General features: G+C 32.9%; 1 protein-coding gene across 1 annotated transcript in view; it reads right to left on the bottom strand.

Annotated features, from left to right (window-relative positions):
* Positions 1-27,233, bottom strand: part of LOC145283595 (uncharacterized) — a 3,312,299-nt gene that overhangs the window by 1,605,608 nt on the left and 1,679,458 nt on the right. The window contains exon 6 of the mRNA XM_080132527.1: positions 24,231-24,339. Coding sequence (XP_079988653.1) covers positions 24,231-24,339 — 109 coding nt within the window. The remainder of the gene's footprint in view (positions 1-24,230; positions 24,340-27,233) is intronic.

Genomic DNA, 27,233 nt, shown 5'->3' with positions numbered 1-27,233 from the left:
AACACATATTAGGATAGGAAATATAGACAATTATTCTAATTGAATAACACACTTATCATGTTAATTTACAGTTATCCACCCAGAAATATAAATAGTAAATTAATAATATAATTTTATTAAATTCGCTGAAGGCCTTTTCTTCAAATCTATATGAATGGAAAACAAAGTGTACAGTCCACATCGTTTTCAAGTGATGAGAAACATATACCACAAAGAGGATTGTCATCGAAATATATTATGAATAACTATAACAGACATTGGATCTCCGTGTAGGTGTATGAAATTCCGAATAATATATACGATAGGTACAAAATGATTACATATATTCTAGCAGGAAGTGTCGAGGTTGCCCGGGATTAAATGGTGATTTACGAATGTTTCACTCTCCCATATTTTTATTGCCATCGAAATCGAAATAAGCGCACATATTTCAATCAAATCGATTGATTGCCTACTCTAGTTCAGAACTTATCCCGCTGCCCCTGGTTGAAGCTTTAAATGCAGCATTGACGTAGTTAACAATATATTGTAGTCTACATTGCACTGTAAAAAAACTACTGTTGCTTTGATAAAATTATTTTTGTATGCATTATATATGTTTTATATGTTTGAATTAAACTTTAAAATGCAAGACTCACGTGTTATGAGCCATTTGTGCTCAAAAGAATTTCATTTCAAAAGCCCTTCTACCACACCAGAGAGCCTACACTTATTTCATATGTTAGGCATTTATGTGTGCTTGTTAATATAACTTCACAAATGCACTTGTCATGTTGAGCTATGTCAGGTGTAAACTTTGTTCAAAGCCGCCTCTTCCTTCATTCATAAATATATATTGATTATAGATTATCGATACTTATCAAAGACATTCCGATACGAAACCTATCTAAGATATGTCGGACACATAATTTGTTTGCCCTCGTCTGATATTTCGTGAAAATCGACCCCGCCGTTTTCGATTTTATGAGGAACGAATTTCCACACACAGACACAGAGTTCCTTTTTATAAAATAATAATAATATAATATATATATACATACATATATATACACACACACACATATATATATATATATATGCACACACACATATATACACACACATATATATATACACACACATATATACACACATATATATATACACACATATATATACACACACACATATATATATACTCACCCCCACATATATATATATACACACATATGTATATATACACACACACATATATATATACACAAACATATATATATACACACACATACATATTTATATACACACACCCACATATATATACACACACATATATATATACACATATATATATATATACACACACATATATATATACACACACATATATATATACACACACATATATATATATACACACACATATATATATATACACACACCCATATATATATATATATATATATATATATATATATATATATATATATATAGCGAGAGAGAGATAGAGAGAGAGAGAGAGAGAAAGAGAAATAACTTGTTTTTGCTTCTCTTCCATAATAGCGACAGGTTTACATTGATTGCAGTGTTATAACTTTCTAATATTCCATAAATAAATATTGCACAAAATGATGCCAACAAACTACATCTTGCAAGTAGTTTTATTAAATTAATTATACAAACTGCTTACAACTGTAAAACTTTTGGAACAAATACTAGCTTAGCTACGACTACTGTCACCAATTTTTCTCGCTCTTTATCTGCCTCTAAAATTAAACGAAACATCCATGATCATATTTTTCTTTGAACCTTCCGAATGAAGAACACACTACAACTGAATATAAAGTAGTCGTTTTCAAGTCTAACATAAATAAGTTCTTGTGCAGCCATTAATTTATATAATTAAACACTTCTTAAGTTTCACCTTTACTAGTGATCACGGTGTTGTTCGACTATATAATAATAATAACTTGATAACTCTTATACTAGAGTGCTATTCACACTTTGATGAGCTGTGAACTCTAAGTTAAATCACAAGAGAAAATAACAGATGACTGGCAAGTATTACTATTTCTTTGTTAGCCAGTTTGTTCAAAATATTAATGCCGCATGCAAGTATTTTGCAATAATTAGTATGGAGTCATTTCCAAAGTGTCCTGCGTTTAATTTGCTTAATTTTTCATTTGTATTCTCATAATATTATTACATTCAAAATTCGGTTTTATGTTCTTCCAGACCTACATTGTAAGCAATTATAATGATCTTCGCCTGTTTACATTGAGATTGGATATTATGCTACATCTAACTACAATGTGTTGATATATGAATAGTCGCAACCACTTATCAAGGCCCAGAGACCACTCGAGGATAAGAGTTAAGAGGGTACAGTAGTCAATTGGACAATGTAGTAATCGTTAGTAATGGAAATTCGGTAAATTTGTTACAAGTGGAACGGCTCATCAAGAACATGTTTACGTTGGATTGAAGACAACCATATTGAACTCAGCTGGAAAGCAGGAAAACGGAAGACAATTCCACAGGCTGCAGTTCTAAGAAAGAAGCTTTGTTCATGGAATCTAGGTTAAGGCTTAGGCACAGATAAAAAGTGGGGAGAATTATTGATAGTGATTTCAGCTATACGAGTGTCTCTTGTGAGATTTGGCGAGGGGGTACCATTGATTGAAGCTCAGTAGAACACTTTGCATAAATCTAACGATAAAGCAGAGACAAACTCGCAACATCTCTTCTGTGAGATAGAGGTTGCAGCTAAGAGAAAAGGACATCTTCTACGAGGCTACGAAGTCTATTTTGAACTCTATAAAGGCAGAACGAGTCCTTTCTAGCGCCTCCTGCCCAGATGTGGCAACAGTTATCCATCCTTGGACCTACCTTGCTCTTATATAGATAGAGAATTGCATCAGCAGTGAAATATCTACCGGATCGATAGAAGGATCCGTTTATTTGCCCGCGGCATTGGCAACATATTTGATGTACATGTTCCATTTAAGATCAGGAGTAAAGGTCAAGCCCAGAAGGTTGTAAAAACTTCAGCCTCCCCAAGACGAGAGCCATTCATTTCAATTGATGCCAGATGGGGATCAGAACGTTGATGATGTAAAGAGAGAAGCTTGGTTTTAGATGCATTAAAAGTAATTAGCCACTCCTTTCCCCATTGTAACACGTGCTCAAGATCAAAGGAGAGAGAATCGGGAGAACTTGGTCGTTTACTCTCTTAGATGAGCTAGCATAGATGGTAGTGTCGTCAGCATAAATGTCTACGAATGATGTAATGATGTGATTTGGAAGATCATTAATGTAGATCAGGAAAAGAGTTGGGCCCAGGATCGACCCCTGAGGGACTCCAGCATTAATACTGTGAGCTTCTGATTTTTGCCCATCAACTACTACTCTTATGAACCTATCAGAGAGAAATGGTTTAATAATTTAGAAGACATTTTACCATAGCAGAAGATCTTGTGAAGTAAACCTTTATGCCATACTCTATCAAAGGTCTTTGATATGTCAAGAGCAGAAAGGTTGCCTCCGTTGAGAGATTCGCTAATCCTATGAGATATAACTGTAAGCACATCTTCTGTAGATCTAGCAGAACAAAACCATATTGTGTGTCACTAAGGATGTTATTTTTGCTGAGATGGTTGATTACTTCTCTCTCTCTCTCTCTCTTACTCTCTCTCTCTCTCTATATATATATATACATTTGAACTCTATGATATATAGAGTTATGCTATAGAAATCAGCCAAGAATTTTATTCTATAAAATTAATACATTTATGCGTGTATTTGATATTGTGCATTGTGCAGATCGTGGTTACTGACTAAATCATGTCACGAAGTTCATGTCACAAACGTGATGTAAAAAATATCATAACCAATAGCAAATGACTGAAAATAAATTTAGAAATGTTTAAAAATCGGAGGATGATTTTATATTTATTTTTGTTGTGAGATTTACACGCGTGAAAACATCACAGTGCACCACAAACGTAAGAGTGAACAAAGCATGCGCATTAGAATGAAATACAAACAATTATGGAAATAAGTCACTTGGTACAATAAAAGTAAATTAACTTCTACATTTAATTTGTTTTGTATCAATTCATTTCAATTCAATCCAATTCGTCTTCTCCTCTGCTTCGACAGGCTGATAGGACTGACTTTTGGCTTTCATCTGTAGGCATAAACTCGAGACCTCCATCAAATACGACGCTGAAGTTTATCGAAAATTGATGGATCATTCAACTACTCAAGGGATTACTCCTGATCAATTTCTCTATATGTACTAGGTAAAATCTTCAGCCAAGACAATAGGGAGTGCTGTTGCAATATCTTGAGAGGTAATGCTCACAGCTGTCTTTTCCCCCTGTCATAATATAAAATCGACTTTCTAATTTAGTCAAAGCTGATCCTTCCCTTCGCTGCAACCCCTTTATCTTTCCCTGACTGATCATGAAATCTAATATTTCTGAAGTACCATCTCAGCCATAATTCGTCCTTCTAAGAACTCTTAAAACAACTTATTTCTTACTGTGTACCTCAAATCAAACGAAATTTTATGAACAGGCTCTTTTTCAAGTATTCCTTAGATCGCTTTACTATGAGATAGTTCTCTAGAGATTACAATATAGTCGTTTGCAAGTACAATATAAAGAAATACATGTCGCGTCGTTCATGGTTTGTAATGCGTTTTTGTACTGTTTATTCATTTAACTGAATATCTCACTAACTTGTGCTTAAATAATATTTGCTATGTTTTCTATTATTGCCACAACGATCAGATAATGTGAAACCGTGTCTCATTGTGACTACCGTATGTCGGCAAATGGTCACATATACCAACTATTCAAGTTAGATCAGACAATGCATAGCTGAGTGAGGGAGCAAAAATATTGAAAGCAACTTAAAAATCATGACTTTCCTATTATTTTTCTTTCAAATAGTATAAGCAATTCTATAAATTTATATAATAAAATTTAGCTTTTACTAGATTACAACTGACAATTAAAACATGTTAGCGTGTCTGACAAAGTAATAGCGCTTAATATTTATGTATATCATATGGAGATCAAGAGTTTCCTAAGAAGGAATGGGACCTTGGATTTTTCTGAAGTAAGATTATACTCACATACACATATGTAACCCTCGCCAAAATGAATTCTAGTTAATTTACTAGCATATAGTCTCACTATATGGAAAACATACTACAAGAGCATATACATTATATAAATAACACGCTATTGTTTGTACTTGTAATTAGCTTTGAATAGTTTTAATTTTAATCAGTTATTATTTACAAAATATCATATTTTGATGACAAATGTAGAAAGATGTCTTGAAAAAGAAGGAACATATTTCGGTTTTTAAGATAGCACTTGTATAAATTCATTCAGACGAAGTCAAAGGATTTTTTAAGAAATTACATCACATTCCTGTTAGCTGCCCGTGGTATAGTTGATAGAGTACTTGGGAAATTCAGTTGTAAATGAAAATCTTCTGTAAATTAAAGTTTTAAATCTCAGTATGGGCAAAACTCACTATATAATTGCAAACTTCTACTCAGTCATGCATAACAGAAACCCTCAGAGATGAAATAAATGCTTCTGTTTCAAACCTCTTGTTGATTCTTAAGTTTGATAGATAAATGCCTCAGTTGAAAATAAAAAAAAATCCAACTCTTACAAGACACACCGGAAGAAGATCGAATGTAACACCGACCGAAACGTTTATTCTCTCATGGTGAGAACAGAAGTCCGAAGAATTCAAATAATTAATCTTCATCACAAAACAATCAGAAACGTTATGAGAGTCTATTGTACTTAACGTGTTGCAAGATTTAGGAACCAAATTTTAAAATTAAATGCAATGTACACAAGAAAATATAAGCCAAGTACGCCACCATCTATATTGAAATTGGGCTAAGATATATGACATCATGAGTCCGAGCCCTTTTGTCCATTTAACATTGGACACGTCTGACTGCAGCCATGTTTATCGCAATTCAATACAGGTTTTCGAACAATGCTCAATGGAAACTATGAAAATCTTCGCGACGTAACAAACAACAATATACCCAGCCCGAAATATCATTAAAATAGTTCATATGAGGTTAGGACATAAAACACAATAGAGAAAAAAGACCGAAAGATTTTAAAGAAAAAATAATGGAACTCGTCAAGGTTGATGGACAAGAAGAGTGCGATTCTCCAAAGACGCGGCACGAAATGACGTGCGGCTGGAGTTGATTTGGCGCGCGATTCAGATTTACCGTCGCCATTTTTCCTGCCATCTTAATAGTAATGAAATATAAACTGCCATATGTCCACTTTCAATGATTTCTTTCTTTGTTTGACTCAGCAGAAGGCCCCACACTTTCTTTTGACCTTCAGCAAAATATATGTTTTCGTTTAAACTTTTCATACAACTGATAGTCTTGCATTGACGTTAATGATAAGGTTCAGGGTCAGTGCCAGACGTGATGCATTTCTCTCAAGAAAAAAAATTAATTGTATAGAGGATATGCATTATTAATGCAATGTTAACATACAAGTTATAGACGATAATTTAAGGGAAGGATATAGTTCAGAACTATTGCCAGACCTGATGCATTTTCTTTGTAAAAATTATCATTATATACAACGTATGCATTATTAACTCAATATTAACACAACAAAAACATTGTTTAATATATGATCCAACATTCTGAAAATATTTATTTGATTATTATAAACAAAATGTTGACAGCGCAAGTGGTAACTGAGTTATTGAAATAATACTAAATCAGACTTAAATAGGGGTTACAGGAGTTGTAGTACAATGCACGGCAGTTGGCAGCTGAAAATACTGAAACGTTGTAAATCTGAGAGAATCTTAATATTGTCTTTAATGTTGGTGGTTAAGATTCTCCATTCACACCGCTTTCCTTATCTAGAGTCCCCACGTGAAATCTAAAAAAAAAAAAAAAAAAAAAAACTACACGTTCATCTGAACCACTTATGGTGCGGATACCTGTGTTTTTTTCGTCTTTTGGCGAGGGAAAATGGGCGGCAATATTTTTGTTTTGCTTTTAAAACTACTTTGAGCTGCAATTTATTAATAGCAACTGTAATGTTTGAGTATTGTTATACAAAAATATGATTATTCTGAAGGCGCCTTAAAAATAAATAAATAAGGAACTCTTCATCACTTCCAAATATTGCTCTGGCGGAGTTAACACCCTTATATCTATGATAGTATGATTCATCTCGCACTATATGACGCATTTGACCTGGAAGCTTCATCAAACTTGTACCGAAATACGTCCTTCTAGCAAAAAAATGAAACCGGAAGTCAACCGATATTTCAGTAGAAAAAGGATACTTGGAGGTCAACTCGAAAAAGAAAAACTATATTTCGGGAAAATAAATTTCTGGAGCAGGGTGTTCCGGAGGGGGGCCTTATATTTATGATAGCATGGATTCGTTTGACTTTGTAAGCCGGGCATTTCTGCCGTCGAACAGAAAGCAGACGCGCAGTTTAACCGCTCGCAGTGAACACCTTCATTTTTTTTACCTTAATATTCTGACTCCATAAACAGGACCACAACAAATATGGTCCTCAGTTTTGACAGTTAAAAAAGCTTATGGTTTCTTTCGTAATAGTCTGGAAATAAAGTCATCCATCAACATTCAACTGCATGGGGAAGCCAGCTTAAATATTGCGACAACGTTATTAGTGTGAAATTCAACGCATTCAAGCTCATAACGATAGTTAAACTAAGCATCAACAGAGCATTAAAAAAAGGAGTACAAAGATCCAATACATTGAAACCGCAAGAACATTTTTAGCCCCAAATAGTTTGGTACACTATACTATTACTATAAGGAATCTAGTATAATATAAAACGGATGAAGAACTAAATGACAAACAGTCATGAACATGGACTTCTGCTATGATAGATTGGATTATTTTTACTAAAAAAATTCACTTGTAGAAAAAGTTAGCAGTTGCAATAACACGAATTTATTTTTTCATAAGAGGAGCGTATACCACTGGAAATCCGGGTATAATTATTTTCACTCAGGATTCCAAAGGGAAACAACATGTTATTAATAAGGATCGATTGTTGATACAAACTGAAGCTACCATTCTTTATTAGAATTAAAGTCAGGCTTGCAAAATAATCTAAACTTGCAGCCGGGATCTTTATTTTATATATTGAACAGATTATATATTTTATACATATAACTGACATTAATAATAAATGACTTACTGTAATCTATTCTGGAAAGGGCATATTCATTCAGCTACAAGTCCCATACTATAAAACAAGCACCTATAAAGTTGGTATATTCGTGACCATGGTTATCTTTGATTAATAATATATAAAATTCACGAGGAAAGTATTTATTCTCTTGATATCAACTTGGTAAGAATATTCTGAGTTCTTCCAATAGGAATGCGTTATACAGGATGCCTTCGTGCGTGTGTATCCTGCTATTGGGTGAATGAGTTAATCGAAGGAGAAAGTAGAGTTTCGGAAGAAAGTGAGCAACGGATATAATGATTTGATACCATATTGAGACAGTTGGAGAGATAAAAGTTTTTTTTTTACACAGTGATCACCATTTTTCAAGGCCCGGAAGCCACTCAGGGATAAGGGTTATTGCAAGTACATTACGGTAGTGTGGAGATTTGATGAAGTGTTTACTTAAGGGGGCGGTCCATTAGGAATTTGTTAACGTTGGACTTGAAGACATCCGAGTTGTAGTCCGGTGGGAAGCAGGGAGACGGAACAGAGTTCCACAGGCGTGCAGTTCTAAGAAAGAAGTTTTGTTCATGGAATCCGCGTTTTGATTTAGGCACAGATATAGAGTGGGAGAAAATTTTCACAGTGGATTCAGCTAGACGGGTGTTTTTCGTGAAAGATTGGCGAGGGGGGGCAGAGATTGGAGTTCAGACGAGCACCTGCCATGGAAATAACGATAAAACAAGGATAGGCTCGCAACGTCTCTTCTGTGGGAGAGAGGTTGCAGGGTAGAGAAAATGGCATCCCCCACTAAGCCACGAAGTCTATTTTGTACTTTGTCAAGGCAGGGTAGGCTGTTTTTAGCAGCTCCTGCCCAGATATGGCAACAGTATCCCATCCTTGGACGTACTTGGCTTTTATATAGATAGAGAATTGCATCAGTAGTGAGATATCTTCTGGAGCGGTAGAAGGATCCCACCATCTTTCCAGCGACTTTGGCAACAGACTTGATGTACGTGTTCCATTTCAGATCAGGAGTAAAGTTCAAACCCAGAAGCTTGTCAAAACACGGGGCCTCACCCAGACGAGAGCCATCCATCACAATTGATGACAGATGAGGATCAGAGCGTTGATGATGTAAAGTTTAAATAGAACATTTTTAAACTTCTGTCACGGGCAACGCCGGGTACTCCGCTAATAAAAAAATATTAATCTACAAAATAAAACAGCCATCTTATAAAGGTATTCAACTAATTACGCATAACACTTACTAAAAACTTCCAAACAGGTTGCCATAAAATTGCTTTGATCTAATGGCTGTAGTGGACCGTTCAAAATATCACCCCATTAAATTGGGATAAGTATGGCTCGAATAAAATAATAATGTAATCCAAATAATGTATATTTTTATGTGTCTATAAAGTTTTATATACCGCGAAGATCTAACAATAAGGCTTGAAATAATAGTAAATTATTATATGTTAATTACCAGGCAGTAGAAGTTGTAAAACTACAGCGCCATCATTATTAATTGGAGATATTCTGTGCTGAGAACAGTTCTTCTAAGTATTAGGTGTTTCAGTTTGACTTGATAATGATAAATATATATTATCGAAATACAACAATGCATTTAAAAAAACTAACTGACATTTAAACTATTATTGAAAATGTTTATGTCAAGATGCTGTGACTGACGCATTACAGAATTGTCGTGCTAAAAGGAAAGCGTGTGTGCAGGTCACGTTACAAAAGTGATTGTCAAATATACAAGGCTGTTGATACAGAAACAGCAATACCCGTACGTCAGCTTTCAAAATGCGTTGGTGTTTAATAGAAGAAAGTGTTTGAAAAGTTATATATTTTTTATTAAACAGGCACCCTCTCTCTCTCTCTCTATATATATATATATATATATATATATATATATATATATATATATATATATATATATATATATATATATGTATGTAAAAATATAACACGGAAATTACATAATTCTCGATGCAATAATTTATTTAAACCTTATGGTATTTTCAAGCATCTAAACTAGACAATTACATTTTTGATACTGAAACAAAGAAAAAAAATGTAATTGTCCAGTTTAGATGCTTGAAAATACCATAAGGTTGAAATAAATTATTGCATCGACAATTATGTAATTTCCGTGTTATATTTTTATATTTTTTATATTACTGCTCTGTTTACCACATTGAGCTCTCATACCCGGATTTCTTCCTGGAATCATCCCATTATAACACTATATATATATATATATATATATATATATATATATATATATATATATATATATATAAAGACGATGAAAGATATATTTGCATTTAATATTGGCCGTAATTTTATAATATATAAAATTAAAAGACTTCTTTAATTTACTTTTACCTTTGTTATGCATGTATGTAACGGTAAAGACATGTGATAATTTTAACATTTGTAAGTAAATAGTCGTATCGAATCAGTGTTACACGGATAAAACTAATTGCGCACGCTGCCTCTTTCTCGTTTATAAATCTTATTGTTACACCATGAATTATTACACGTCATCATTGCTAAATCATGAACACGATTTTGTTTGCTTAAATCTGAGATATAACAACTTTCTCTATATTTCCTGAACTCCACACATTTTCGATAAAAAAAAATGCAAATAAATTGTCAACAGCTGTTAAAATTGATTGAACTGGCAAAGACTATTAGTCGTCTCTAAGATTTGGCTGGTAATCCAAATGGGTCTTACTACGATTAATGAAATATCCTAATCGCTTCAGTAGATGTCTGGTTAGTGCTCACTACGCACGATCTTTCTACCTTTCTTTTGATTTAAAATGATGCTCTTACTATCACCGTGTATGTGTGTTGCATTAAATCAAGGATTTTTAATGAAATTTCTTGCACATTTAATTTCTATTGATCAATGTTTTTCCTCGCTCTCTAGTTTAATATAAATATATATATATATATATATATATATATATATATATATATATATATATATATATATTAAGTAATGTGATTGATAATTTAAAATTTAAAAAACAAATTATAATCAAATTAAAAATCAGTTTCAATAAGGTGAAAAGCTATAGCAAACATCACATATGAGTATTTTAACCATAGTTCCTGATTTCAAAAGGCGAAAAACTAAAAGATACATCTGAATTACTTTTAATGCTAGATTTATTTATGGTGTTATGATTTAATAAAAACCCTTTAAAATTATCTGATGAGGAGACCTTGTTTATTAAAACACTATATGTAATAATTATTGTCCGTAACTTGATGTCTACCACAATAAAAACACGGTTTTCCGAAACGATCGTACAGATAATCGAGTTTGTTGTTGTTCCTTCTTGTGAAACTGATTTTTAATTTGATTATCATTTGTTTTTTAAATTTTAAATTATCAATCACATTACTTAATATTGAATTAACTCTAGGACATTTACCAATCGAGCTTATTATATATCTAAATTACATTGAGCACTTTTTCTTCCCTGTATTTTAATGAAACTAGTGATTTCACTGTTACATTGAAATACACTCAGCTCTTTAGACTATTGTTCTAATCTCCTTTTTATGTATATATATATATATATATATATATATATATATATATATATATATTGAGAAGAAAGTTCTCGCGATTTTTAAATTTTGATTTAAAAATGATGTATTTTCAAAAAAGTAATCGTTATAATACCTTTACTTTATATATCATTTTAAAGAGAGTGTTTCACTCTAAGGAATCGTGTAAATTACAATCGTTTTAAAACAATTATTCTTTTCCAAATTGTGAATTCAAGATGAAAGAAAGAAAATTGCACAGTGTTACAATTTTCCCATTCCAATTAAAGCAAGGCCAGAAAAGCTGGAAAACCGCTCACGATATTAACGACTCGTTTAGACAGGAAACACTACTAAATACACAGCACAGTAATAGTTAAAGTAATTTCCTGGTGGCGGCAAATATATTGAATATAATGAGCATATTAGTTGACCATCAGATGTTGAAAAGGATCAATTAGAATTTTTTGTCGAAACCAATCAACGCATAACTGTCGGAGAACTTGCTTCTGGATTAAACATTTACATTTTTTTTCATTCAATTTTCACCCCAAACAAGGCACAGTGCCACTTTGAAGCAGGGGGCTACTATCAGGGACTTAATTGAAGTCGCTTTAGGTTTCACCTTCCATATCCATCTCTCATAAAATAAGGCGGTAAGGACGGCGAAGCGATGATAACAACTAAAGTTACAGAGTTAAAAATTTTGGTTTCAACGCTACAGGCTGGCATCCAAGCCATATTTTTTATAACTTTTGTAATAATTACTACATGGTTTAAACGATAATTTGTCGCCCTAAAAACACCACTATAGCTTTATTATCACGCTTTTTATTGTAAAAAAAAACAATTCAAGTAACTCGATTATGTTATAGAGCAGATATCTATTCAATGTAGCCGCCTTCAACTTCAATCACCGACTCAGTACACGTTTGGAGCTAGGAGCATACGTTTTCCTGAAGCGCCAGTGGGAGATCGGCGAATACTCGACTGATGGCGGCGATCAGGCTGGTTTGGTTTTATGGGAGATTATATTGGTGATGTACCAACAATCGCAGTTGTCTAGCGGTTTCAGATCGGGAAAGTTACAAGAGGGTACAAAGCCGTAGCACTCCTTCTGAAGCAAAGCTTGGGTCTCTTTGGACTTATAGGCTGACACCGAGTTCTGGTGTCACATATAGAGTCTGCCAGCGGCCACTTGATTGCACCATGGGATCACCACATTTTTCAGCGCGTCCACATACACTTTGGTGTTGATTTTCAAGCCGAATTAGAAGATGTGAAATGGCATGATGTGGCTCTTACTTAAAACCATAACAAAGACCAGTAAATTTGTTGAACTATGCTCTCACGCGTGTAACAGGCCGAATTTGCATTTTACGGGTGCTAGCAACGGGCCTGTTGTCATAACTAAGATCGGAAGAAGGCATGAGTTGTATAGCGTCGCATCTCCGATCTCGTTCGTTGAACATTGAGTTACATTTAGAGATGGTAAAAGGCTCCTATCGCTGTTAGGATTTGTACAGAACTAGCCTATTAGTAGATTTTCTGCAACAAAAAATAACTTTATCAAACAGAAATGAAATCATGTTGTCGTTTATAGAGCGACAATGTTATCATTCCATCTTGTATATAGAGAATTAACTCTATAATAAGAAATGCAAAATAATATGCGTATTGTACGTCTGGGCATCGCCTACTAGTCTCTCCCTCTTTCTCTCTCTGTATGTATATATATGTATGTATATATATGTATGCATGTATATATATATATATATATATATGAAATGATCAATCCCGTAATAGTATTACGTATTACCTACACAGATGTTTTGTTTATAGTGATGTAAATGTGTCTATACCGTGTCTATCTTTTATAATATATTTGTTAAGAAGGGGTGTCTTTATATGTTGTAACTTACTGACATGACCTATCAAATAATTCTTACAGCTGGTATGTGTACGTTTAATACATAGGCAGGGCTTCATTCCCATTATAAGCTGACCTTGAACTTCATCTTTAATGTGGGCCAACAAATGCAACACTCCTTGTAATCACATAATGAGATGGACTTACTATTTTATCTTTAGCTCGAAAGAAAGATGAAGGCATGAAATATTGTGCTATATTAAGATCAAGATTCTATTGATCGAGTCTATGAAAGAAAAGTATAATATAAAAAATAAGATAAAATCGCGCGCCATATTTACACACCCTTTTATGACTAGCAGAGAGACCCGACGTTGTCGTTATAGAATTAGTATTAACGTATGCTCCGCACTTCCATTACGTTTATTGTCATTGAAATCGATGAAATCGCGTGTTTTTCAATCATATCGATTGATTGATTGCTATACTCGTAAACCCACCGTGGTGCACTGGGAAGAATCTTTACATGCTTCCACTTAGTGACTTAGTTCAGAATAAATTATAGTCTACATTGCGCTGTAGAAAAAACACTGCTGATATTATAAAATTATTAAATATATCGGCTTCGATTAAAGTTAAAAATTTAAACGCCTAGTATTATGGCCAAATCGTGCTCTAACCAAAAGTATTTATTTGGAATGCCCCCATGTTATAAAAAAATACTGTTCGTTTTATACCCCGGATCTTTGTGGGTTGAATTGATAAAACTTCTCGAATGCATTTGTAATGTTAGCTTATATAAAGATGTTTACTTTTATCAAAACCGAGCTGTTCACTTTTAAATCGGATTTTTAATAGTGACTTTTCGAAAGTATTCCGATAACAAACTATCTAAGAATACTCTCAGATACATAAATAATATTTGTTTAACATATCCGCAACAAATGGGGTCGGCCGTTTTGGAATGAATAAGAAACGAACGTAGATTTATGTACAGCGAGGGAAATTGTTGACGGGTGTCTTATGTAAACGAATGTTTATCGTAGAAAAATCTTCAAAGGAGCATTGATTGAAACTTAGCCGAGCACTTGCGATGAAAATAAGGATAAAGCAGAGATGATCTCGCAAATATCTTCTGTACGAAATATATAACGGGAAGGAGAAATTACAAAGAAACATAATAGTAGAATAGTTTTAATTAATGGAACACGATCATTCATAATGTTGGAGAATTGTATTTTCCAACACGTTCCGAGTAACGGAAATGGGTGAAAAGTAACGACGCTTCTTACTGATCTCATGATGCTTTGTGTCTGCATTTTATTAGAAAACTGGCCATAATACGTAAACACTCCCCTTACTGTTGAAACAGTCACACTGTTTGTGTTTGTTGATAAACAGTATAGATATCTATAAAATATTATGTCGTTTTCTACCTTAGTTGCTCCTTACGTTACACTTTGGAAACACCATATAAAATTTTGGGAAAACAAACTGTTTCAAAATGAACCAAATTCAAGAAATGTGGCCTGTAAAATCTAGCTCGCAGACTGGACAAGAATATGAAATGACGTCATTTTGATGTAGCTTCCTGATTGATTAGCATTATGACAATATATGATCATTGCTGCAATTGTGTCAGAAAGACACTCAAAGTAATTTTGACGTGCAGCGGCTCCTCCCATAAAGAAGAATTCATCGAACGGTTACGTAAAAGGGAACATTCGGAAAAAGCAGGGCAAAACATGAACAGTGCGAAAATGTATTAGCCTGAAAGAGTAATTTAAAAAAAATTCTTACATTTGTTTAGATCGAACTATGTATCACAATATTACTTTCGGGATATTTATTAGTATTTACTAATGTACTTTATTTCGGTCAGTTCTATAGTTAAAATAAAACAGCACTATTTTCATAGAAATCTTTATTAACTTTTATTATCTTTTATACTATTTGTTTTTCTGTTATGCCCTCCCCCCGAAAAACAGTTTGCTTTGTCCAGAAAAAATTTCATCGTTACTAAAACAATTGCTGATTAATTATTTTCTCATTTTGTAGACTTTCCTTAGACCCTGCTAGTTTAAAATATTATGCGTCGTTTTAATAAATGATTCATCAAAAGAGAGATTTCAACTATTAACAAGAATCACATCTTCGTTGATTCAGACGCGGTTCACACACATACAGATGCAATCACTAATGCAGACACAAGGAATAACTTTCAGTGCAACGCGTAATAAGAACAAAATATCTGTGGCAATTATCTGTCTAGACATTGTGTATGGATTCCTTACTTTTAATTTTACCACTTCAGTTTTTGGAATAATAGGAGATGAGGATTGATTATTCGTACGGTTTACATTTGTTGGATGATCTTGCTCACCTTTAGTGTTATTTTCAAAACGTTTTAATCGATGTAACCTTCGATCTTCTTATTCAATTTTGACTTATCGAAATCGGAAACCTTTCTGTTAAACACGCGAATCTGTCCAACATTTTCAACGGACCCCTTTATATAATCCACGAGGGTGACATGCTTTCGTTCTGTTAGCCATGACTGTGTAGAACACCTATGTAATTCGCAATGGCATTTCGTATGTCGCTTTTTACTGATTATTGAAGCGTCAAAATTCAGAAGAGTAATTTTATCACCAAGTACTTTATTCACTACGCCACGGATCCAGTAGGATACGTTCTGTAAATAACAGTTATCTTAATAGACAACATGGCACGAATTCACCAATTTCTTACAAATAAATAAATGTATCAGTATTCTTGTTTGTATTACAAGTAATGGTTACAATATTAAACTCTGAGGACTGAAATAGATTAATATAATTTAGATGTTAAATGTATTTTATTTCAATTTAAAAATAAAAACTTGATTTATGTAGAATTTTTTTACAACTTAGGTTCCAAAATGTAGACGGATTTTCCTGCAGTACTGTGGAACTCCGAAAAATGATGGGATGGAAATAACAATTACTACCACCTTATTGTCTTGCATATTTAACTTCAGCAGCAAAAGATTGACGACGACATGCCACCATAACTCCTCCCAAGTCAGTGGTTCCTAACTAGTATGCCGCAGCACATAAGTGTGTCTTGGATGGTTACGGGTGTGCCGCGAAAACATTATCATTTAACCCATTTAATTCCATTTTGTTTCAGAAAGATATTTAATTTCTTCATTAGAATGAGTTCGCTTAATTTCAACTCTATGTTTACTAAAACCAAACAAAATCTTACTGTGATGCACTATTTACCTATTCAACATGATTAAAAGACAGTTTAATATATTTGAACATAGCTTGGAGTGTGTCCTTCTTTCATATTCGCTCACATAATGCAGCAGTATTTAAGAAACACCAGCCACAACTGTCCCGTAGATATTCCCCACCATTCTTTTATACCAGATAATGAATACAGGATATGTTGATTTATATAAAAATTATGATAATATACTCTTTTTTATTTATTATTATATAATACTTTATCAATAGAGAATATCTAATTCTGTGATAACTGAGCAGCGATTTTTTTAAGTCAATAGTGTACCCCATGTTAAAAGAATTAGAAACCATTGCTCTAAGTGATCGAACGCATTGAGACGAAGATGCGACATTGTTAATATAATTTGTTGGCCACGTATCGGTTTCGAAAATTCGTACTTGAAATGGAATATCCAATCACGACTAAATAGACGCCACGTTTCTGCCACATCCATTATTGTATCACATATACGAATTTAAAAATAGGTACGCATTTTTATACAAACGAGCATTTAATTTCTCCAAACTATGCATTTTCCCAAATATGACATTTTAAGAGTAGGCGGTCAAAATAAAATAGATACACCGGATTTTCAAAAGTCTTAAAAATAACCTAAATATGTCCTGTGTTTTCATCAAGCTTACTAATATCTAATAATTTTCACTCTGGCGGTCAAATTCGCTACTGTGTCTGTTGTTCAAGTACATTAATGGAATGTGCTCTGATAAACTGATAACATTTTTACTTTACCGACTTGCATATTCCAGACTTACCTGGCAAAGAACAAAACCACATCCATTCATTGTTGAGGTTCTAAGATGTAAGAAAGTCTGCCGTTCTAATAGAGTCTTCATTCGAACTGCTAGACGTGAAAATTCTCTCTCATATTCCTGCTTTCACTATTATACTTACCCTGTACAAATTATATTGTAATATGAACAAACATATCGTTACATAACTCCGCATAATTTCCTTTTAGGCACGATTCTATATACTAGCTTCTTACGTCTAAAATACCATTTAGCCTTGATTAGGGTAAAAAAGAGTAGAATAAGATTGTGTCAATTGCATTCATCATACCTATATGAAAAAATGATGGTTACGTGTCGAGATTGTTCTCACGTGCAATATATTTTATAATTGACGATGGATGATATTCGGTTTAGCTGGATTTACATATAAAAAATATAACAGTTGACTGCCTCCCTTGAAACCGACATTAACATAAGATTTAAGTCAATTTCTGTGAACGCATGAGGTAATGTTCTACTAGTTGTCGACAGTATGACATCTCGTCTCTATTATGCTGAAGGAATATCAGGTCCAGATATAATAGTCAATTTGTTTATCATATTTGTACTGAACTAACACATATGTAATTTGTGAACAAAATACGGTCCACAAACATTACATTATCGATAGAAAATAAACCATATCTATATCACCTTTCGACGTAAACTGTTTATGAACCAGTTCCTTTGAATAAACCTATGTAAAATAACAGGATTCGATAGTACAAACATAACATAACAAATAAGGCAAAATTAATGGAGCATTAAATATTAAGAATTCGAAATAAAACAAATCTTTACCATGGATTTGGGCAGTGAATGACGGGAAAGAATCTGTGTTGTATTCATATCAATCTAGTCGTTGTTGAAACATGGTTATTATAACTGTTTGCTCCAGTTCCAAAATTATATTTTGACTTCTTTTTAAACATTCTTATCAGATTTAATACTGATAAAATGCCATAATAGTAATGGTTCAAGGCGAAATCCTTTATGACATGTGTGAAATATTCATCATGAGGAACCGTTGAGATGCTCAAAAAGTGTGTTCCGTTCAAAAGAGCAAACATCTTACGCTATGTGTTTTCTAATTGACTCTTTTACTATGCACACTAGCTTCGATATAAAATTTCGAAAATTCTAGATAAAGTACTAGTAGTGTAGAAATTATATCAAATACACTTGAGTTATTAACATTTATAGAACATGGCACACACAAAATCAGCTGGAACATTAAGACCAATCGGGTGCGAAAGTCAAGTTATATAACTAAAAAATACAACGAAAATACAAATAACTAAAAAAATATTACGTTGTGAAAACCTACACAACTGGATATATAAAAATACCAATAAACAAATGCATGAGAATTTGAACCATTCAGCTATGTAAGAACATCCTTTCAAATTCGGTGACAGGAATATTGGCGTGTTATCAGGATATCCTTGTGAAGAGTCGATGAGGATAGAAAACACGAGTGAAAGAAGAAATTAACATATAAACTGGAGGAACATGTGTAACAAGAAAAGGTTCCCCTTTTCTTGTAAGTAAAAAAAACATTAAATAGACTGAGGTTCGAAGTTTGTAAGCAAGGTTCAGAAATCGATTCAGAAATGGAATGTGGAATTTCGCATTGTTCAGTTTCACATAAAATTGTGTAGACATGTGGTTGTAAAAGGAATTTTGATTGTTCAATTCTTTTTATGAATTAAAATAAGGTCAGCTAGAAATTAAAGAACAATGCAATTTAAATATGTTGAAAAATAGGTTAGGAAAAATAGGAGTGAGAATTCTTTGTCTGCAGAAATGGTTTGAAAACATGTGCGAACCACGCATGTTAAGGCCACGTAGATCGATCACGTTTTTGGACACACGTATGACGTCATGGCAGAAATGAATTCTTAATATAGGAGCTAGAGTCGAAGATGAGTTAGAGAGAGTTGGAGACGAAGATATGAGACAGAGCTGACATGGTCAGAGGAGGGTCCCTTTGGAAGCGAGGGAGAAAGTTTTAAACATGTATAAACAACTTGGAATTCCTGGATGTCATCATCATTTCGACCGGTCAAATGGAATAAAAAAACATCTCATATGTTTGTAACTGCCGTCTTCGTGACATCATTCTACCAAATTGAAGGTAATGTGGAATCATCGTTATTAAAGCACTTTCAAGTAATGTGTCCCCCTCTCCATCTAAGTAAAGATCGTCCCCTCATGTGTGCCAAAAGAACTGATCACCCTCCCTCCTCGCTAATATATGTGTTAAGAAGAAACATTCCAGAAATGTATAAATGTATCTTCCCCTCATCAATATGAATGTCCCCATCTTAAAAGCAACCCATCCCTATGCAACACACGGAGACTACTGGAATTCTCTGCGGAATTTTTGTTAATCAAATCTCAGGATAAGCGTACGATCGCTATAAGAGAGAATTCAATTTTAAACGACTTCTTGCGAGACTGAAAATAATTTTACCGTTGCTTGAAAAAAAACAGAGAATGTTAGACATCTGGGAATACTCGTCACTCAAACTTAAGAAAATGCAGTATTTTTCCAGTGAGCGATTATTGGTAATAAATCGGATTCAAACTATCAGTCTGAACAAATACAATGTATGAGAAGTGACGTGATTCTCTCATAAAGCGCCATCACCATTAACATAAATCTACCTGTATAGAAGTTTTCAGTCCAACATTTATTCGTGTACTTTAGCTGTGCTTAGAAATGATGCTGCACTGCTATATAAAGATATAACAATATCTATATTTTTGATTGTGAGGAGAGAGTTACATACACGGGAATTCGACGGGTTCATATTACTCGGACCTAAATCGTCAATTAGCAATAATATTTTTTTCGGTTGTTATTATCTAACAATTTCTTACAACTTGAAATGCCGTATCGGTACATCCATACCGTTGCTTCAACACACCAAGGGTGTTTTATTTGGCCGATGGCGTTTCAGTGAATTGACTTGATTTTTAAATACACTTACTTACTCTTATGCCAAAGATGACATTTAAAAATTATTAGTTTTAAGTTATCTTCTTTTAAACAATCGATCATGTTCGTTGTTCGTTCACATTAGGTGATTTTCTCAGATTCATAATTTTTATTCAAATAAACGTTTGGTATATTTGGTAATTAATATATGTTGCTTTGATGCTGTCACAAGGTACACGCTTTGTGAAAAATGATTTTCTATTACACACGTCCGACATATAAAAACAATATGACAGGTTCATAATTTTGAGTTAAATGAGTTTTTATGGTATTTGATAACTATTTTCTTGTGTATTTTTGCACTTTTGGCGAAACGCACGCTTTTCAACAGTCGTTTTCATAACCACGATTATGAGAATCAACCAATCGGAAGCTTCAAATGTCATTACAAGAATATCGAACTTTGGATTCAATTCAGTTCACCGTCAACCTTTGTCTCGAAACGACTGAACGTGACTGCATTGATTCTTCGCCGCTATCTTTGTTACTAAGAATTACACAGCACTCGAGATCGTGACTGCGTTTATTCTTCGCCGATTTGACTTACTATTCACACTTTTGTCAAAATGATTTCTACGTACACACAACTAAAATATTTGAAACGAATAATGGTTTCATAAGTCCGTCGTAGATGTACTATCGCCGCTTTAAGCAACAACAAGAGAAGAAGGTTTTCATAATTCATGCGATAAATTCGCTTTAGACAGAGACTTAGATTATATACAGACGAAGTGTCTTCATACTGCCTTTAATATTTCTTGTTCTACATCGCTACTCCTTCTGCTAATGTGGTCAGCTGATCCTAAATTTCATAATCTGTAACGTGAAAAATATAATAGAAAAACTTAGATATCAGTCTTTGAAGGCCGGAGTTAAGAATAAACCCCGGCAAAATTTAAAAAAAAAATTATCCATTATCATTATAATATTACGTCTATTGACACTATGGTGATGATAATGATGACGAGTGGTAATATGTTTTATCGATTTTTGCACAGATGACTGAATATGTAGTTTATTTGCAAGTTTATAAAATTGAATAAGACGCATATTAACGTAATTTGAAAGCATACTTTAACATTTTATGAAGACGACATTATAGATTGATTATTCTTATATTGATTATAAAAGATACTTGAAGTAGTATATACTCAAGAGAGTACACTTATTATCTGAAACCTGTAATCAATATAAAACTGCACAGATATTAGTCATAAAGTAAATAATTATTTATATAGCACTAGCGCAGGAGGGGGTACCCGGCGTTGCCCGGGTATTTGGAGGTGTGTATAGGAGGGGGCCCTGTTTTAATATTATAAAAAAACACGATGTTATAAACAAAATTGGAAAAACAAAAACAAAACCGCGAACAAATGTAAAGAAAAGGAGGGAAAAAGTGTAAAATAGGAAAAAATGTTTAGGTAGGAAGACAGGCTCGAACCCGAAGCATGGAGTGTAAGGCGGGGGGAAAAATGCCTGACACGTTACCTCTACGCCAAAGAGACGCACAATTAACAATGGATAAAATTAACCGTTAAAACTAACGTAGACGTTTTGTAGGTCAAACATGCCGTCATTGTCGTAGTAGGAAGAGGAAGAGGAGGCCCAATTTAGGGAAAGCACACACACACACACTTTAGCTTTTATATTTATAGATGCACTCCGTAAATTTGAAAGAAATAAAAAACAAAAGTAACTAAATGCAAATATGTTTATTTAAATCTTTTTTTTTGTAAATGGAAAAACAAAAGTCCAAAAATGAAAATATGTTTATTAGATTTTAATTATCTGTTTATTTTTCCTTGGTTCAATGAAAAAGAAGAAAAAAAATGAATAAATAAAACCAGAACACTCGCCGTGGTTTTTATTTTTTTTAATGTTGGTTTGTTTGGTTTATTTTCATTTCTTTTTTTGTATTGATTTCTTTGTTGAGTCTGTTAACTAATTGTAATGTCGTCTGATTCCAATATCAATAGCGTAGTAGTAATTGTGCTAATGAAACTCTCATAAATGCAATGTATAGAAATAAATAATAAAGAAGTAACTAATCCGAAAATAGGAAGTCAGTCTCAACTAGTATCAAGTATGAAATTAATGAAAACATAATAGAAATATAAAGACAATAAATAAATTATGAAAGCGACTAATCGGAGAAAGAATCGGAGAACGCTGGCGGCTGACTCTCAAAGTTTCTTGTATAAACTGGAACTCAATGTTAGTGCGTTTCGTTTAAGTAATCGGTCAAATGGCAACTACAAACCCCCTACAAAAAGAGAAACAATATAAAGGGAAGAAAAAAAAATTATAAAATAACACGAGTAACCCACAGAATAACTTGAATGTACAGTCGCGTTTAACCCGACAGAAAAATGCCAATCCATATTTTTTAACCAACTAAGAACTCAAACCGGTCTTCCTCGTATATTCCCCTGTGGAGGTATACGCAGCGGTGTTAAGTGATCGCGGGCGGAGTATGAATCGAATAGAGAGACAGGATTTTACCACTTCCATTGATTTTAACCGATTGTGGCAGTGAACTCTCACTGGAAAAAATACAGAAATGTACGAATATCAAGGAACTGTAAGAGTAGTAGGCCTATAACACACCTCAGATCCTGTGCTGAAGTGTGGGGACATTACATTTGAATGTAATGTCGTGATTTTGAATCCTATTAAGGTCAAACTCACACGGCAAAAATGAGTTCATTTTATATATATATATATATATATATAAATAATATATATATATGTATATATATATAATAAATAATTATAATATAATATATATATATATATAGAAGATAGGAAATGGAAAGATAGATATATAGAAGATAGATAGAAAGAATAGATAGAAGAAGATAGATAGAAGAAAGATAGAAGAAGAAAGTAGATAGGAGAATAGAATATAGATAGAAGATAGATAGAAGAAGATAGATAGATAGATACATAGAATAGAATAGATAGAAGAAGATAGAGAAGATAGAGATTACTTCAGTTTAAGAATTTTTCATATTGGAATATATATATATATATATATATATATATATATATATATATATATTGATGTAAATATATAATTAATAATATTTACATGTTCTGTTTTGTAGGTATAGAAAAAGTACCAAAATACGAATAAAAATATAGTCCGATACTATGACTTTTTCAGTATAATATGTGTTATGTAAGGTTACAATCAGAGTTAGAGCAGTAACTCAGCAAGAACACATAAATGTTAATCAATTCCTCTTTTTTCAACACAAAAATGTAAAAAAGTTACCTTTTAATCGCAGTTAAATAATATGCGTAGACATATTGTTTATTGTCTTATCGATAAAAGATATGATCAGCAATAGGTTTCACATTCCTTAGATTATTTGTATATTTTGATCGATTCCTCTCGAATCCATTATATAACATGGAGATTGTTTTGTTACTGCAAAAATCATCACTCAAAAATGGAAAGGATTAGAAAGTGTAATCGTTGATACCTACCTTGACTCTCTTGTACACCAGCCAGACGCTGTTTGGTTCGATCAGTTTTGCGTAAACTCATTTTGTTGCGCGTTAAGGATCGGTTGTCTTGTACGGAGACCGCGTCGTACTGTAAAATAACATTAAAAAAAAAGGAAATTATAAAATTTTTAGTAATAATGAAAATTATTTATATAAGTTGATCCTTACATAATTGCAGTTGTTAAAGCATTAATAGCGAACTTTGCATTTAAATTATAATATAAATGCAAACCAAAAAATTAGTAAACGGTTAAATTGTAAAATTTACAATAACTTAAAACTCAATGCAATGGAATTAATTTTACAAAAAATTATTATACACTCACGCTACAAATGCCATAAAAATTAAACAGTTGTCCAGCAATAAGGCAAATTATATCGAGTTATTGCGTTGTTGATGCATATATTACTTCAGTTGACATCTTTACTATAAAGCATAGATTCTCATTGCGAAAGTAACGCTAAATTGCAATCGGCGGCGAAATAGTTTCTTGTAGTGTCGGTGTAGACCTATTTCTGCGACAGGAGTGACTAATAGGTGCTGAGGTATATCATAAGAGCCATAGACAACATATGATATGATAATACTTATGATACTTAATCGTAGTTGATATTTTAATTGTAATTTTCAAAGAAGGAAATTGCAGTCTTTCACATAGAAAGTGATCTATAATATAAATCTCGCCTGTCTGTTTAAACGTATGTTTGTATGTATGCATGTTTGTATATATGGCTAAAACTTTCAAAAGAGACGACAGATTTTTACGAGATCAATATACTTTTTAAACTCGAACCTTCGGACGACAAATATCGAAAAATTGGCTAAACACATTAATTTCTTCAACCTCAACTGAGCACTTTTCTACAGGGAGGAGTAGATTCTTCGCCGATATTTTCGAAAGTCATCTAATCTTTTCGATTGACTAGCTTTAATTCAAACAGACATTCACTCCCCCCATTCGCGGTACGGGCTCGAGCTTGCCTACTGCCACTTTTTATTTGCTCAACACATCTTCAAACACTCGGTCAAGGCTGACCACACAGGTAAGTATAATAAGGAGAATCCTTAGCGATAGTTAATTTTTAGGATATGCAACTCATAATATAGTCAAGTTTTCTTTTTGCACATAATTAATTTTCGCTGTAAGATATTATTCCAAAATTAAGAGACACCGTTGCTTTAGATAGTTTTCTATCTGCACTTTCATTAAATCTGAATGTAACACTATGCAAATAAAGCATGGCATTAATAACTATATAGCAGGAAATGAAATTTGTTGCGTCTGCTATTTTAAATTTGCTCTCTAACCAAGCTTGCGACTTTCCTCACTACCTACTTCTTATTCACCCTTTCTTCATTAGAGAAAGGTTTCCTCTTTTAAGCATGAAGCAAACGGATACAACCCTTTTAGGTAAGCTTAACGGTAAAGCTTGTGTATTTTATTTTGGATTGAATACCATAATCGATGATAAAATATGTCGCTTAAATTCAGACTTTCCTATATAATTTTTTTTTTATCAATGACTTCCGAAAAAATGTATGGTGAAAAAAATGTATGGTGAAAAATGACCATATTCTATCCAATGAAATACAAAAGAAATTTCACGTACGCTTTTTCTTTTTAATATAATAATTAATGTCTGCACTGTTAAAATTTTAATATAATAATTAATGCTTGCACTGTTAAAATTTTAATATAATAATTAATGTTTGCACTGTTAAAACTGTTGTTTTTTTTTATTAAAAAAGAAAAAGCATACGTGAAACCGGATTTTTATTCTTATGTTTTTTATAGGGAACTATTTTTTCTTGTTTTTTATAGGGATCTATTTTTTGTAAGAAGCGAATTAAAATATTTTTCGTTTGTTTCTTGTTTTATTCCATTGTATTTATTCTTCCTTGCATATTTATTCTAGATACTTAATATGACGATATTATGATGAGCTATTTGAAGGAAATATTCAGTGTTTTTCTTTCAAGTGGTTGCTTTTTGCGCAAAAGAATTCTCAAGAGTTATATTGTTTTTTTTTGTTTTCTTGGGTTTAGGTGATAGAGAAGCATAACAACTATGTTGTTATTATTAATTTGTTATATTTTATTTCGATATTTCGAAGTACATTGTTTAGATATATCAGAGAAGGCGCTTCTAAGAGTAGCCTTTTCTACCATGTTGAAGTAAAAAAAAAACGTTTTCGATATCTAGAAGTCATGAGCCTTATCACCTCCATACGTTCGATTTCTCAGATAAGATTAGTAGCTTGTCTATCTCTGTTTTATCCTTACATTCATGGCAGATGCTCATCTTAGCTTCAATCTATGCCCACTATAAGACTTACGCAACATATATTCGTCCAGCTACAACAACCTTAACCATTACCTTATCTTTCTATAATAAAACTTAACGATAATTCTATGAAAACAGGCTTCTTTCCTTGAACTGTCCGTTTATGATACATAATATCATGGAGCTGCTGGCTTGCAAAAGAACAGCTTTCGGAATAGACACCTGATTCATAATAAATAAATTTTTAACCTAAATACATAAAATATTGGGTTCAGTGTATGTTTATTTTTTGGTGGGGAAAGAACAACGCAGAGAGGACGTTATATGTCCAAGTACTTGTATAATTAAGAGTTTCCGAATCAGCGTAGATGGAAACCTCTAAAAGTTGAATTTTCACGGAAAAGCTTGAAGTGGCAGTTAGGCTAAAAAAGAATCATATTTTCTTCAAAGAAAACCAAAGTACAACTAGCATTTCTAGAATACGTAAGTTTATAGCGTGTATGCAGGAATTATAGGGTTCAAGGTATGGTGTTTTGTTTTTTAGAGGGGATGTGTCGAACTGGTTGATGTTATAAAGAAACTAAAAATATTTAAATAAGATATTATTTTTTAATGGAAAATGGAAAGATAATGATATGTATATGAGTTTTAGATCCAATTTCGAAAGGTTAAAGGTTATTATAGTAATAACGAACAA

The sequence above is a fragment of the Euprymna scolopes genome, chromosome 8, assembly GCF_053919585.1.
Source record: "Euprymna scolopes isolate OS-2025 chromosome 8, ASM5391958v1, whole genome shotgun sequence".
NCBI lineage: Eukaryota > Metazoa > Mollusca > Cephalopoda > Sepiida > Sepiolidae > Euprymna > Euprymna scolopes.
The sequence above is the reverse complement of the archived record's forward strand: the minus strand, read 5'-3'. Positions and strand labels throughout refer to the sequence as shown.